The sequence below is a fragment of the Triturus cristatus genome, chromosome 4_1 (genome assembly GCF_964204655.1).
Source record: "Triturus cristatus chromosome 4_1, aTriCri1.1, whole genome shotgun sequence".
In the NCBI taxonomy this organism is placed as follows: Eukaryota; Metazoa; Chordata; class Amphibia; order Caudata; family Salamandridae; genus Triturus; species Triturus cristatus.
In genome coordinates, this window is record NC_140585.1 from 897,682,729 (window position 1) to 897,699,543 (window position 16,815).

Sequence of the window (16,815 nt, forward strand, 5' to 3'; positions counted from 1 at the left end):
CATGCATCACTGTTTTGTAAACCTAATGAAATAGTCTTTGGCAGAACATCATGATTTATATGAGATGAACAGGCACAGCCAGCCAAATGGGGACATAGTGTAGAAGGTGGGTGTTACTCTAGGTGGCATCTAAAAGATGGTTCCCGGAGGCATGCTTGGTCATTCGGTTTTAATTTCTCCATGGAGCTGCCCTTGCTGCAGAACATTTCTCTCTGTGAACTCAATAGATCACAGCTTAAGCTATCAATGTTGCAGCCCTCTCCTATGAGACCGAATTACTGGTTTGTTGATAGTTTTACGTGCACTTATTTCTTCCTAATGTTGCCACAAGTATAAGCATGGATGATTGTCTTCTGGACTTCAAAACCCCAAATCGTGTTGAAAATGTACTATTCCTCATAGTCTACTAAGCCAGTAAAATTTAAAAACGTCAAGTCCAAATATCGGAACGTTTTTGCATTGGGTTTTGAATTCACCCAAAAATGCTCTGTTGCCCACCTTGCACGTGTCATACTGTGCACAATGGAAGGTTAAAGTAAACCATGCTGTTTTTTTTCTTGTGCATATGCTACAAATTACATTGCTCCTTCTTGAAAATTTCACAAATGTTACAAAAAAAGTGAACGTAAACAACCACAGTACGCACAGAAACTTCATAAAAAACCTATTCAGATTTAATGGAGAGCAGGATTAAAATTTGCAATTTGATTAAAACAATCACCTTGTGCATTACAGCAAAAAAAGATCATAAGTGTCAACAAACAAAACCGCAATTTAGAAATGAACCCCCATTCAAAAAGCAAATATGAGCAGAGTACATGAACAATAACACAGGGGTGTTTACCTCGGATCCAAAATGGCCAGGTCCATGTGATATTTTCCAGAAAAGCACAGAGATTTATATTTTATTGTTAGTTTAACTGATGTGATATTCTCAAAATCCTCATTGGTGCTGGCCCTCCTGGACCTACTATATGACTGCTCTACAGTAAGACATGTACAGTAATAAAGAGAATCATAAGGTTTTTGGTAAATTTGAGTATCTCCTATGAACATTTTCTTAATGATCATAATGATGATGATTTTCAATGTTATATACTAACTTAGACAGGCTTATCTCTTAAAACAAATCTGGATTTGGGTGTAATCATCAAACCTTGATTGTTAGCTTTGAAACATTTTGTTGGAGAAATACTTCTTTTCTGTGTTCTGAATAGATCAGGCTAAAGTAAACGGCGCCCTACAGAACAGGTACTGGTTTGTGAAATGGCTAAAAGAAGGCAGTGCAGAATTGTTTGTTTTTGACATTTTTGCATACAGTGTCATTTTTGATGCGCAACAATCTTTTTCTCTCAGTGATCTCAACTTTCTGCTTCTAGGGGATTTGACACCATTCCGAACTTGCACATAGAACATTACTGTAATCCAGTGGTTCCCAAACTGTGAGCCGTGGCTCCTTGGGAAGCCACCAGACCTAGCCAGGGGAGCAGCGCTTCAAGCACTCTAATGCATTTAATGTTGAAGGGTCTGTTGGCTTCAGGTAAACGCATGATGTCAATGATTTGGAAGTGACATTCCTACAGCTGTCATGTTGAGGGAGATGACCTCCGTATTTCAATGGATCCCCCACGTTCCAACACTCCCAAAGAAGGCGGAAGATGCCTGATTTGTTTTCTTTGACTCGTTAATAGTTTTAGTTTTTTCCAAATGCATTTTACAATAATGCAAGTTATCAGGAAAGTACAGTTGTCCTGTCTTTTAAACACTTGAATCAAAGGTACTTCCAGTACACATTTCTTTCACTACACACACATTTCCAGACAGGCCTGTCTCTCCTTGAGCACAGGGAAGTAAAAAACCATATACAGCAAAATGCCAACATTTGGAAGCAAGAAAGAGGGAAGTTTAAAAACAAAATCGGAGGAATGTATTTTACTTGCGTTGATTTGGAAGCCATTTTAGGGAGTAGACTGCAAAAATAAAGATGTTTGTGTTTTGCAAAATCTTGAGTCACCCTGCTGGGAGAGGTGTGTTGGCACCTATGACATGGGTAGAAATGGAAGTGCATGCAAATATTCTTCAAGCGCAGAAACACTTTGGAAATGGGTCCTACATGCATAGGGGTGCTATCTAGCACTGTAAATGAGATAAAAAAGTTTGAGAAGGTAGTCTAAAAAAGGCATGGGCAAAGAAGTGTAACTAGGAATATTTTATTAGAGGCACCTCCTTAGTAATACAAAACACCCTGCATATATGATTATAATACCTTCATCAGCTTTATCCCAATTATTTTCAGGGATTAAAATGCAAGTACTCCTGAGGCCGGGCTCACATCTCGCTCACTTTACCAAAAAAATAACAGTGGGGAGCCATGGGCAATGGCCAGTGGGTCAAGGGAGCCGCGGGTCGAAAAAGTTTGGGAACCACTGCTGTAATCAAAAGGCAAATTTACCAAGGCCCCTGCCACTGTGGTCGTTCTCCTTGGTTTTGAAGTGTGATATTCTTGTTGGCATTTTCTATTGGGAAAAAACTTATTTATTATTCAGCACCCATTCAGGCCCCAATTTTTCACTAAGGCTTTGTGGGAATCAGAGCCAAAAACGTTGGATTGAGAAGCTTCTGGCAAGTGTTTAGTAATCTGCTTAGACTCAACGTCTGCGTGTCCCTTGATTTTTCTGTCACTAAATTGGATGGCCAGGTTTATTAGTACAGGGGACTTCTGGTCTCACTTATCTCTGACACAAAGAGGAGCCTGCATATCATTAACCTAGGGCTGGATTTGGACACCGAGCCTGAGTGGCCTTGAGATGTCACTTATGAATGCTGAAGAATGGAAGTGATAGCAGTAAGTCTTGAGGGGCCAGAGGGGTTTGAACTGCTCAACGAACCAGAACTTCTATCCTTGCTACCTGTGCTCCGTACACCCCCAAAAAATGGTTTAAGTTAATTTATGACAGGAGTCTACCTAGTCAATTTTGTGCATAGCCTTATGGACACACAATTATATTTTTAGAAAATATGTTGACATAATCTGGAAACACAATGTCTGGATATAGGGTTTGGGCTACAACAATCTGTAAAGCTGATTATGATACCATTTTGGAGGAAAGTTTCGTACACAGTCAACGGAACTGTTACTCTATATTTAATGTGTTAGTAGGGAGCGGATAAAAAAAATCACTGCTATACCCACATTGTACCTGATTTGCCTACAGCCCAAAGTATGGGAGCTAGTTGATGGTCTCGTCTATCTGATTTAGGCAGCTGCTGAGTACTAGATTCTGTTTATCGCAGAATGACTTGCTTCCAACCTCTAAAGGCATGCTGTGTATGATCACACTGACCGTGCGGCTCGCATCCCCCTGAATGATAACATCTGGAGAGTTACTGTGCATTCAGTCATCCTCTGTCAACAACTTGCTTATTTTTAGCTGCCTTCTGCCAGGTAGCTGTGGTGTGTTTGTGGGAGATGTGTGCCAACATGCGCAAGCAAACTGCCTTACAGCGTCCTCTGTGCTTGCTCTTCCTTTTAGGAGCCCAACTTGAAAAGTTGATGGAGAATATGAGAAGTGACATTGCCAGCCATCCTCCCGTTGAAGGATCATACGCACCCCGCCGTGGGGACTACTGCATTGCCAAGTTTGAAGATGGAGAGTGGTAAGTTGCATAGCATAAATAGTCAAAAGCAAGGATAAAACCCAAAGTCTCTCTCCCTCATCTTCCCCTTCCTTTTCATCTGGACTTGCCTTTTTATTTTCGATCCCTCCTGCATCTGTTTCCATCCCTCTTTCCATTCAGCTCAAACCTAGCCCTTTCTTTCCTTCCTTCTCTCTCACACACATAACACACGTATGTTAATTACCTGCGCAAACAAAAATGAATAGTGACATTAGGGACACCAAAACTAGGGTAAGTTGTTGAAGTGAAATTTAATTACCACAAAATGACTAAGGGAAAGCGTTAAAGCCAGACGGTCCTAGACAGAACGGTTAATTACCCATGATCCCAAGACTGAGAGAGAATTAAATGATGAACTGATTTACCAACGCTTCTTCGCAGTGACCTGATTGTACGGCTAAGTGCAATAACCACAAGAGAAATTCAAATGACCTCGATGACAAAGCAGCATTAGTTACCCAAATAGCGTTAATGGAATGGCCTGCCATGCCCCGAGCAGCACGCCTAGTCTCGACTCAAGTACCCACGATCGGCTAGGAGAATTGACTTTCCTGGCCACCAAAAGGAACATAAAATGATCCAGTTGCCCAGCTGAAGAGAAATGGTGGCTTTAACTAGTGTCTGACATGGATGAGTGACTTATAGGTGTGCGTGTGTATGTATTGATGATCCAGTGTGTCGAAATAATGGAGTGACCTTCATGGGTCAGGCACACTTGCTGCTTTTCCAAGTCCACTGTGAGTAGCAAAGAATGCTGAAGGCCATATTGTACTAAATAGACTGAGGGCGCTACAAAGGCCCTTACCTCTGGGCTGGAAACCATCACGATGACTTACCACTTACAACCCCAGTTTGCTTAGGGACTTCTCCTTTTTGGTGGCTTGGGTTCAGCTTATCAGCCTTGTGAAGTTCGTTTGCAGAGTTTGAAACAATATCAACTATAGTGACAGATAGGCCCACCCTCCCAAATAGACTTGGTGAAACGAAGAATAACATTTTAGTAAATGGCAAAACCCTTGAAACCAGGGTGCAGTTTAATTAAGTTGCTGGTTTCAGAACAGACCTGGCAAAGGCTGAGTTACAAATGGAACGATAAGTAGAGACATAAGAAAAGGCTGCACTGGCTTACGCAGTGTCTGCCTTCCCGTTGGTGAACGTGGCTGGTAAACACCAGGAAAGTTAAAATAATCAAAGTCAGAATGCATAGGAATCCATACACTCGAGCTACACAGTTTGTATTTAAAACAAAAGTACTGTCAAAACTTAAAATCGTACTTCATTGGTGTGCAATGGGTGTGCAGTGCTTTAGCAGACCTGGAACATAGTGGCTAGGTTTTCATTTACTCTACGCGGAGAGTGCGGAAAGGGTTTAGAACTCACCCGCCCCCACCCCCAGTTTACACACCATCAGCACCTCCATGGCAGATTTTAAGAATCCGCTGAAACTTCTCTTCCAAAGCCACTTCTACTCTGCTTGAAGAGCGCCTCATTCATTCTCTCCCCAGCTTTCGGATACTGGTACCTTCTCCTGTGAACATTTCTTGTGCCGTCTGCTTCCCACCTCTGTATATTTTCTGTATGATTTAATTCGCTTTCAATAGATATAGAATTTCACTTTGACATCTCTTGCCTGCTTTCTGCTTCTAAACACATTGTTTGATTTTATTCCTTTTTACTGTATATGGAATTCCATATAAATATTAAATTGTTTTGTTATTCAAAAAGAATGTTATTGTTTCCTTTCTATAATCTCCCAGTTTTGTGTGTAATCCCTTGACTTTCTCGGTGTAAAGTGCTCTAACGCCTCGCAATATATAAAACTGCATAAATTGCTAATGCAGAGGCAGCCTCTGGTTCCTAACAGCATTTGCCACTGTTACCAACAATTCCGAAGAGCCACTTATTACACATGTACCACTACTTTCCCCGCCAAGTCCAGAACCTGGGTAGTAATTTAAAGGGGGTTCACCTAAACCCATCACAACCTACTTCCATTCCATGTATTTTAACACAATACTTTGACCTGTATTAACATTAGAATAAACTGGCAATCTATAATAAAACCAATCTCATATATGCAAGCAGGTTTCAGTTTCTTGAACCATGCCATAATCTTCCCATCTCTACCCCAAACTCATTCTTCGTTTTTATTTACCCTTCTCAGATTCTCCTTGCCCCTGCTTGATCCCGCCTCTTAGCAACGTCACCACCCTGATAACCATCCGTCCCTCTCGTTACATTTCACATGACTTTACCATGAACTACTAGAGTAGTGTCAGTCTTGCTCGCTACTCTTTTCAGCTCCAGAGAACAGTTCTCCGCAGTCCTTTTCCTCTCCTGCTAAACCACTCTCCCCATCTCTTCCATAATACATCACAGCTAATCCCTTCAAGGCTTAACATCCTGTCTTCTCCTATGCCCCATTTTATACAGCACTAGATAATAAACCCTCTTCCTTCGGGGACCCATCTATGTGTCATGTTCTTCTAACTCCACATTCCTGCCCTGCCATGCTGCAAAGTAAAAGTTGACTCCCCTTCTACAGGATGAAGGTTTATTCTATTTCTAGATCTTCTTCCTCTAATCACTCTTCATTTGGAACAATTTCCAGCAGCTAGGTGCATACACTAACCCGACTGCAAGCTAAGCTACTTCACCAGAAACCCTGTTTTTGGAACAATTAAACATCACTTTCACACAGTGATTTATCTGGGCTTCCTTCTCTGATTTACTCATGTAGCTCTTTAAATATACTCTTTGCTTCCATCGTATATAGTGCTACTGCTAACACTAACGGGTACTCTATCTTGCCTGCCACCTGCGCCCTTTTGAAAAATCTGTCTTTCAAAGTCGGCATTCATTTTGATATCATTATTTCTCTCAGGAGCCCTCCTCGCCCTTTCATACTTATCCTTCTGTTCTTCCTCCATCTGCAGAGCATCATCTTCAGCCCACCTGTGTACCAGTAAATGCTTTAAACCCCTCTTTCCTCCAATCCCTGCACTGTGCTTCACACTAACCAGTTTAAATTTGACAATAAAGATATCGCCCATACCTGCCTCCAGGTACCTTTCAGACGCCTCCCTTCATGCATCAGTCGTTCCCCCGGATCTTCCCAAAGCATGGGGCAGTACTGCATGCCTCCTCTTTCCTTAGCTGTGTAATGGATGATTACTCTCCTCTTCAAATCAATTCAATAAAATAAAAATAGACACTTTCCTCACAAATCTGTGGTGGGAGTAAAGCACTGGTATAATCATAGATAACTACACAAAGAGGCTCAGTTCATCTTTAGTACTTCCTTGCTTTCATGCATGGCTTAGTTTTGTATCACAGACGTCCACACAACATAGATACAACCACAGCCATTCCTTTCTAAGTTTAAACTGTGTTGTCTACCTCCCCTTCTGCACCAGCCCTAGGCATTGCTTATTTGTGCCAACTTGCATGCACATATGTTTGCAGGTTGGGTGGCTATCTGCCCTCTTAATTTGACCTTGCTTTTCAGTTTGTAATGGTAGCACCGGCTCCAAGGATCCGCCCTCACAGTGACTCATTCCACTCTCTCAACAGTCCCCACTCATACACCTGCTTAGGCAGGGTCACGCTACATTTTTATGGGGTAATCCGTTTTAGGATCCCTTGTGGCTGATGGTGTGCCTTCCACTCTCAGCTTGTCCAACTCTACCACACAGACACAACAAGGTTCTCAGTCCAAATTCAGGGGTACGTGTCGTGCGCATGGGTGCCAGGTGGCGGATTGGTGTACTCGCTGGCAACTCCCCTTTGCCTTAATTCCGTACCACCTATCAAGCGCAAGCAGGTAGTCCGTATCCGGTGACTTCAGGACAACAAATGCACACAGGTCTTGTTTTTAGGTCATCGGTCAGAATAACTCCTGCATCTCTGGCTCCTAAATTTAAATCGGAAAAAATCCATGTCTATTACATAAGATAAAACAAAGATGCTTCATTATACATCCATCAGGATTCCTCATCCCACGGCTACAAGCTACTGCTACCACACAATCTGAATAAAAGAAGTATAGCTTTTTAAACGTTGTTCGGCACTCCATTTGCTGTAGGAAAGCCCCAACCTTTTTAATGCCAATCCACTCTTTAAGTTCGCTGATATAGATCCTGGTTGCTGCTGCTTCTAGTTTGCTGTTGTGCCACAACAAGCCAATACCTAATCGATGTGAAAAAGGCACACTTGGTGCACAATTGTGATTAAAGCTGACATTGTGGCTCTGGATGTAGAAAGGAGTGGTTCAGTTTAGAATGAATGTGATAAGGACGGGTCCAAGATGGAGAATGGTAGATTCAGCACCAAATTGATTGAATAGTTGTTGGATCGTGTGTCCCCTCCATCCTAAATGAGTGTATTTCCCTGCCCTTGGCAATCTGACCTTAATTTTGACTCGGTGTCGCCTTAATCTAGCATGTGTCTAGTGAGATCTGACCCTGACAGTGCAAGTTTCAGGGCCGCCTTTTTTTTTATCTCTAGGGGCACACCAAGCGTGCACTCATAGGAGGCATTGAAGAGGGTGTATCATATAAAGCGGTTGTGACTATGCACCGAGTTCTTGAATCTATAATGTGACCAGGCATTTTTCCCTTGGTAGTGAGAATGCGGTCTACTGACCCCTCTTGTGTAAAGTTGCTCTCTGATGTGCAACCCAGAACCTTGCACCGACATTCTGTGTGTATGTCGAATGTGTATATGTGCAGTGAATTGTCGCATGTGTGGTAATAGGACTTTTTGTATTGAGTACTGGGGCCAGTGGAATCATTTTTGGGTGTCCCTAGTTTAGAATGTACGAGATGGGTGGTGGCAGCTTCCCCCATACAATAAAAAGGTTTTACCTACATTTCTATGTCTGAATGGTGGGGACAAAAAGCTACCTTTAACGCATGACTTCTGATTAGTTCTTCCTGAGTGCTGAAATTTGGTAGATAGATGTGAGGGTGGGACTTCTGTTTCTGTTCTATGCAAGTATGTTTCTAGTCAGGGCCTGCCCCATGTCTTTGATTACTGCGTCAAAGTTAGGTGACACCCAGGTGCAGAGAATGCACACTTCATTGTGCCCATGTTTTGGGTGCTCCTGCTTGAAGCCAGCCTCAATGATTCCTGCTGTGCAAGCCTTGCACAAATCTTGTGTCTAAAGAGCAGCCTGGAAATGACATTTGGAAGGGAACAAACAGTAACCGGTTCTGAAGCCTTTGAATGTGAATCATTATCCCTTGTCTGGAAACTGTCTTTGAAACTGGGATTGAACCCATTCCACACTTTTCTAATACAAAGTTCTTGAACAATAAAAGAAGTGTTTCACATACTCGGGTAGCCACTGTGACTCCCAGGCAGACACCAGCCCTGGTTGCAGTCTCCTAGTCTGTTATACAACATAAAAGGAACAGCAGCTGATTCTTTGATATAGTTTGAAAAAGACCAGGATCTGGAGAAACTTGAAGAATAAAAAGAACTTTTGTTCACATTTACTTCTGAATACACTGTTGGACTTATTAATTATTCTTGCTGGACTCCGTTTTGTGCTTTGCTACTCTTTCCTTGACATGGAGTGCTGAACTGCCCCAAAGAGACCACCGCGAGGGCTTCTGTCTGGAGGTCACAATGGCCACTGCTGAGAGCCTCTGCTGCCGAAGACCAATACTGACGTGCAGTTCTGCCTCAAACAGAACGTCCGGCCTACCTCACGCGGCTGCCACTACGCTCTTCGCGAAATAAGAATCATTGCTGTGAGGGTGGGAGTGCAACTTGCAGCTTCCACGAGAGACAACCAGGGAAATCGCGAAGCTTAGCCTGCAGCTGGGGACAAGAGACTGGGGCACATATTCCCACTGGAGATTGCAATAAAAGGAATAAAGAAGACATTGAACCGAGTTGCTCCTGAGCCAAATTCCTGGCTAAGCCCATAGTGTATTGAGGATGATAATAGCAGGATCTCAATCATAATAGGAGGGAGAACTCTTACAGGGAAGGAGGGGCAGTTACTGCTGCAACAAAACGTAAGACAACCCTGTTGGTTGGCTCTTGAGTTCTGAGCTCCTTACCCCCGCCCCCACCTACACTCGCACTAACTCCCTGAGAAGACTGTAACTTTTCACCCTCGCTACCCTTAGTCAACTGCAGCTCACCCCCCAGCTCATCCTCACTCAATGTAAATAACCTAGTCTCAGATCTACGCGTTGATGACCTCACCCTCTCACTACAGCATGCATAAAACGCTTACCACCAAGTAAGGAAAAAACAAATGCGCGTTACTAATGAATGCGGAAAACGTACGTTGAATGCTCAGTGGGTAGGAAGCAGAGAGAGGCTAAACTCACAAAGTATGGGGGAAAGATAAGGAGCTGGAATGGGTCATTACCAACAGGGTCTAATGACAACCGACTCAATGCACTATGGATGCGAAAATTAGACTGCAGTATCCAACGGATGTGGATAGTGCAAGCACAGTACCCGGTGGTGGTGGAAAGCATACCCAGTGAATGTTCATAGCATGGAATGGTCATCCACTGCATGTGATCATGTTGCACAGAAAAACACCCGGGCATGTAGCTGCTTCACTGTGCTTTGACGCACAGCTTGTTGTGCAGTAAAAATAGACATTGGTAAGAGCTCATCCATCACCCCGTGGTGCTAATGTAGAGGTCATTTCAAGAGGATGAGTCTACACATTTATTAATAGGTCACTATTGTAGCGGATCTTCAGCTGGCACTGCGGAAGTGTAAGGGCACCGGCAGCTCACACCACAGAGGATTGTCAAAGCAGCCCTTCTATCATCACTTTGTGTATTATCGCTCCCATGGAAGCCCGCTCCAACCCCAGAATGTTCATTTGTCAGGGTTATGTGTGCCAGGAGTGGCTTTTGGAGCGAGGTTTGGATGGATTGCTCTTGGCTCTGTGAATGGGTGGATCAACGAGGCACTGAAATATGTTGTGGAAAAAGCCACAGCACAAGGAAAAGATGAATTCAGATGGCAGGCATTTGAGACCAGCACTGAAGGCTGAGGATATTTTCTCTAACCAATTCATCATATAGATTGTTGTCTTGAATTCTTGTGGCAGTCGTTTCAGAATATTGCAAATGTTGCCTTTTGTATGGTTTGGTGGCACAGGCATTGCCAAGATGCAATTTAGAGACCTTATGCATGGTTAACCCCTACTGTGAATCTGCTAAAGTAAGCTATGCTAATGTTTTAGTACTGCTTCCTGTCCTAATCTACCCAATGAGGCTGTAGGCCTTCCTGCTTCTCCAATATTTTAATGCTTCTCACATTTGGGTCTAGATGCCCCATTTGTGATGCGGTGGATCCAGTGCTGTATTTCTGGTGACATCTGTTATGGATACAGCCTTTTCTGTCCATAACTGGTGTGGTAGGAGTTGGAGGTCTTCTGGACCCAACTCCGTGTTCCCTGCCTTTCCGATGTCTGCCTTGGCATGAATACATATCCTTTCTCGTCACAGTTGTGCTCTCCAGTTACCTAAGGGAACCCACAGAAATGCGGGTTGTGACTGGCCAGGGCATATAAGAATAAACCAATGTTTAATTTCAGTTTGCTAACCCAATACTGGTCTTTCTAGAGTACCAGCCCAAACGCCCAACTGGTGCCTGCTTCCCCCCACCTGTCACCCAGTTGGATAAATTGCTTCTCTTGTGTCCTTCGGCCTCAAGGGTCGGCTCATCAGGGTCCGGAGAGCTACAGAACTGTCAAAAAAAGGGAACACCGTAAGCACAATGCTTGTCATGGCCAGATCCCTTGAGAGGCATTTCTTTCCCTCAGATAGTTAGTTGAGATATATCTGCATGTAGCAACTTTTCTATTTTTTCATATAAGTTTACATCGTTGAAATAAGGTCCACGATATAATCGCAATATAAGGGATGAGTTCTACTACCAACAGCCAAGGAAACTCTTGGATCTAGAGCAAAGTATTGTATGAATGTAAAGCAAAGCTAAAGGAACTGTAATGTATGTACAACACAGAGCAAAGGATCGCAAGGCGTGTTCATGGGATGGAAATATTTAGGGCTCATTCTAACAGTGAGGTATGGATCTTAAACCACAGTCCTTTAAATTCAGTGGGTCTTTCAGTCTCACCGCCTCACTTGCAGCACAGTCTTGACCCTGACCGGCTTTGCATGTTTTGTAAGTAAATGGCATGCTTGACCGTTAGTTTGGTAGTAGTTCTTTTAGTAAGCATCCAAAGTCCAACATGACCATACGTTACTCATGTGGCCTCTGTATTAAAGAGAAGGACTGACAAAGTGCAGCAAAGCAGCCAGAGTAGTGACCTTCTTGGTGGTCATATTCTCCTTGGACCAGTGTAAACCCTCCCTCCTGCAGCACCCTCTGCTCAGTGAGGTGTTGAGCCACTGCCCGCCATCTCCTCAACAATTATCTTCTAGAATCTGCCACATTGAGGGAGGGGACTCTCTTTGTCCAGTGGCACTTAAGTACAGCAAGTGGTAGACATGTAAGAATGTTATGACCAACGGGCATCTAATATTATGAAAACCTTTTTATATACCCTGGGTTTTGTAAAGCCTCAACCGAGCTTTGGCGGCAAAGATGCAGTATGGTCCTTCAGAACAAAAAATACAACTTCAGTGAGTAACCAGAGTTGATGTACTATGTATGAGGTAAGTGTTAGAGGTAAATGCCTGAGAAGCACTATTCTTTGGGGAGTAGAATATTGCATATATTTATTACCGAAAGAGATTTGCAACTTAAATAATCAACAGCTCCCAGGAGTACAAAGAAAAATAGAACGTTATAGTGTGATTTCATTTTAATTAATATTAACAATTTGTATAAAAAAATTAACACATATTGTTTGCCCAGGTGACACAAGTGTAAATGAAGAACTTGCTTATTAAGTGTGTATTTACGTATGAGATAGACATATTTTCTAACACAAACCGACTCTTCAACCATGTAGAACTAGTTAATGCTGTAGTATAGTCTTATTCTTTCAGACATGTCTCAAATGTACTAGTTGGTCAAACTATGTAACGGTCGTTTTGGCATCCCTCCATGCATTACTGACGCCTTCATCTGAATCAAAATAACTTTGGCACAGCAATTAACATTGGTCATCAATAGGTCTTTAACGTAACATCTAAGTAAGTCTATGCCGGAATATTTTTAGTATCGAAGCATAACATAAGCAGACTTTTTATTTCTCAAGCTTTTCTCTCAGCTCAGGGTCTGCCTTGCAAGACTTCAGTATATATTAACTCCAAGTAGGGATGCTTTTGGGTCTGTAGTTGCGACACTGTAACTAATTCACATCATGGAATACATCAGGCTCTTATTAATGTTTGTGAGTTCATAGTTGGTTATTGCTTAGACGATATATATTACTTTGTTACTTTGGTAGATTGGGAACCACTTTACTATCACTTTTTAGAAATTAAAATAATCAAAAGTAACATTTAAACTAACTTAAAACTTGGTTCTCTTTGCTTTCTCTAAATATAAGCACCAGGCAAGAATTGAAGTGAACGATTCCTTTGACTTACCATTTTGTTATACATTTGGTAGGGATTCTGCAATGACATTAATTGTACACGGACCTCTCCTGACAGTCATATGCCACTGAAACGTTTTGTCCTTTGTGCATTGACTAGTGACTCACTATTCCACAGATCACAATACGGGTTCATTTGTCATTTTCTCTTTTTTGTTTGTTTGTATTGTTTTGTTCTTTATGTAAAATCAATAAACCTATTTTAAAAGATAAAGCTCTACCATCTATGGTAGTTCAGCTTTTAAGTAAAGGTCATTTTAGTGTACCTTGTCCCTGAATCATGGTTTGTGGCATCCGTTTGAACGCACCTCCAATGTACCATAATAATTCTAGCATGACCAATGATAACCGAGGCGGGCTAGTTTTAGTTGTCCTGTAATGGTACCAAGTCCCTCAATAACCTTGGGGAAACTGAAAATCTCAAGCAAATCCACAGCAGATCACTCAAATTTTAAGAAAAACTTTGACTTCCCTCCGTACTCTTACATTAAGAATGAAGGTATGTCCGATAGTCTTATGCAAATATTTAAACTGCTGTCCATCCAGCCCTGCATTGAAACCGTGAAAGTAACCCTGTTCCTTTATCTAGGAAGTGCTTCAATTGCGTCACAAAGGCTACTGGCCCAAGGCTGTCAGACTTCAGAGGTTCCCCATATATTAACATTGCCAACATCCATTTAGTTGACGTTGGCTGCAATCCTTACAGCCTGTAGTGTAATGAAGGCCCCCTGCAGTGCGGGGGAGGGGGCAAGCTCATCGGGCCCCTCAGCACTGTACCCTGGCGTGAGAGCTCCTAATTGAGTCTGGAAGGGGGCCCCTTCGGGTACTTTGCAGTGGGCCCCCCCTCAAATTTTGTTACACCACTGCTTACAGCACTGTCATCATACCTGTGTGAGCTAGAAACCCCTTATTTGTTAATGGGGATGATCATGTAAACTGGCACATTAATTCAGGTGTCGGATAATATCGCCTGGTATTTAAAACTCCACCCAAGAGTTACCCATATGGTGGTATTTTTCTTATTAAACACAATCCTATTTTACTTTGAGGAGGTTCATCAAATATTGATTTATTTATTTTAAAGTCCATGTAAATACATCAACGAATACATTAATTACCAAAAAATTAGATGTATTCTTTACAAAAATCGACGAATATTAACATCTTTCATATTCATTCAGCAATGGGTTGATTTTAAATGTATTCAGTTAATATAGGTAATTTTACATAGGATCAAGTGAACAGAAAGACATGTATTTCACGGCTAACTACTTTATCAGGTTTGTAAGTGACAAAGAAAAATAGACACCAGTCAGTGAAAAATCATGAACATGATCAATAATCAGATACAAAATATACATTACCCAAACATAATTGGGAAATAAAAAATTCTAAACTGTGAAGAATCACATATCGTAATCAGATATAGAATAAACATTAACACACACACACACATTTGAAATGGCAGTGTTCCATGTATTGATTTCTTTTTTTTTTTATATAGCTAACATCTAAAAATTTAGATTTTAAATATTTTTTTTAATAATGGCGTATCTCTGTTTTATATTATGTTTTCACTCTGTTATTGTTGGTGCTCGCTTGTCTAAATCACTGTTTAAAACATTTTATATTTGATTTTATCCGTACTTTTATGGCTTTTGGCCGAAATAAAGATTTTTGATGATTATTATTCTAAAACTATGTAAAGTTCTCTTCAGGGCATTCTGTTTGTTGTGAAAGCTTGTGTTTCACTGTAGCTGACAAAAACACGTATCCTCTCTCATGAGTTAGACCTCCACTGTGCGAAACAGCTAATACTGGAGAGTCACAAGAACTATGTACTTTTTTCTAACTATTGCAGACATAGTGCCTAGAATATTGGGCGGACCTTGCAGTTTTACCAAGGGCACCGCTAGGTGTCCCCTGCAGCTAACAGTTTTTTTTTTTAAAAAGGCTGTCTGTTTGAGCATGTGGTTTTTGGTTGGATTCTTGTAAGGCTTAGATTTGTCAGTACTATCAGTCTGATTATTAGCTATGGTTCAGTACATGGTCACTAGTTGTTGTTTCGGGTGGTAATCTCTGGTTGTAAATCACGATTGTGTTAGTCTCTGGTTAACTGGTCTCATTAGTCTGTAGTTAGGGATGTTGTTGCCCTGTGATTGTGTGTGAACAAGCTAGTGTTGTGTTTTGAATATACAGTTGACATTGGTCTCTGATAAAGTTTCTGTTAGGCCTTGATTTAGATTTCGGCTTACAGGTTACTTCGTCATAACAATGACGGATATCCCGTCAGCCGAAATATAAATCCCATTGGATCCATGGGATTTATATTACGGCGGATAGGATATCCATCACCATTGTGACGGAATAACCGGTCTGCCTAAATCTAAGTCAGGCTCGTAGTCTGTGAGAGGGATATTGTTGATCTGACTGTCTTATAAATGTTAGCCTCTAATGGTGGTTAGCTTTGATACGGCTGTGTAGTTTTGGCTTGCAGTTAGTGCATTGCCTAGCCGTGACATACGCCTTTGGCTGTGGTTTGAAAGCAGTTATTCTGTAGCATGCACGTTTCCTCAAGCATTTGCTCTGTTGTGAATGATCAAAGGAGCGCACAGCTGAGCCCTGTACACCCATGCTGCTATGTTCTCTAGCTTCCCCGCTGACTGCTTTGACCATCTTGATGTGATAATTAAATATTGTAACCCATCCCATGGTTCTTTATTGTTGCCGCTTTAAAGGCAGTCCCTGCGCCCGCACACACAGGAGAGTAGGTGTCTCTTGAAAAGCCGCGATTTTAGTATATTTTGTTTTTAGGCTTCAGTGAGGTCCATGTTGGGGATCCCATACATGAAAACACAAATATCACAGTGTACGTGGAATCCGGAGCCACTTATCCAGGCACTATTCCACTGTACAGTTCAAAAGATGCTGTCTTCATGCTTTGCTCTTTGCATCCTTCCAGGATATTCTTTTTACTGATATTCGGACCATTTTATGCCCTCTCCATACCCCTTCTCATAGTTTTACTCACAGAAATCATTATGTGGCTAAATCAAGTTATGAGCACAAATCAAATTATATAAAAATACAAAAGTGGCTTTGCTTCCACAAATAAGGTTGTTAGTCTTACTTTCACTGGCACATGGCTATGAGAATCTGACAGATATTACCTTTGCTCTTGTCCTAGTTATGGAAGCACAAAGAATATCATGCAAACACTGCTTACCAAACTCTGTCCGTATTCCATAAAGCGCCCCGGGGGTGCAACGGGCGTTTGCGCCCGCTTTGAGTGCCTCTGGGGCACTTTGGTATTGCAGAAGGGGCTGCAGACGCTTGTGCAGCTCCTTCTGTAATACCGATTGCGTTGGTGCACATAAACTGCCAGCGCTATCTGCAGGGAGTGTTCCCTCATTTGCATGGGTGCGTACCCCATGCAAATGAGAGAATCCCTTAGCCTCTGCCCCCGCGCCGTATTGCAGACGCAGAGGCAAAGCTGCCCTCAGGAGGCACTGAGAGTGTGCCATGTAAAAGATGGCTCACGGTCAGTGCGCCCCCTGATGGCAGACCTCTGGAGGTGGGAA

At 42.2% G+C, this 16,815-nt stretch overlaps 1 protein-coding gene across 2 annotated transcripts in view; it reads left to right on the plus strand.

Annotated features, from left to right (window-relative positions):
* The window catches only part of SND1 (staphylococcal nuclease and tudor domain containing 1), a 2,043,911-nt gene that overhangs the window by 1,832,481 nt on the left and 194,615 nt on the right, over positions 1 to 16,815 (plus strand). For both annotated transcript variants that reach the window (XM_085653683.1, XM_085653684.1), the window contains exon 19: positions 3,534 to 3,657. In XM_085653683.1, coding sequence (XP_085509809.1) covers positions 3,534 to 3,657 — 124 coding nt within the window. The remainder of the gene's footprint in view (positions 1 to 3,533; positions 3,658 to 16,815) is intronic.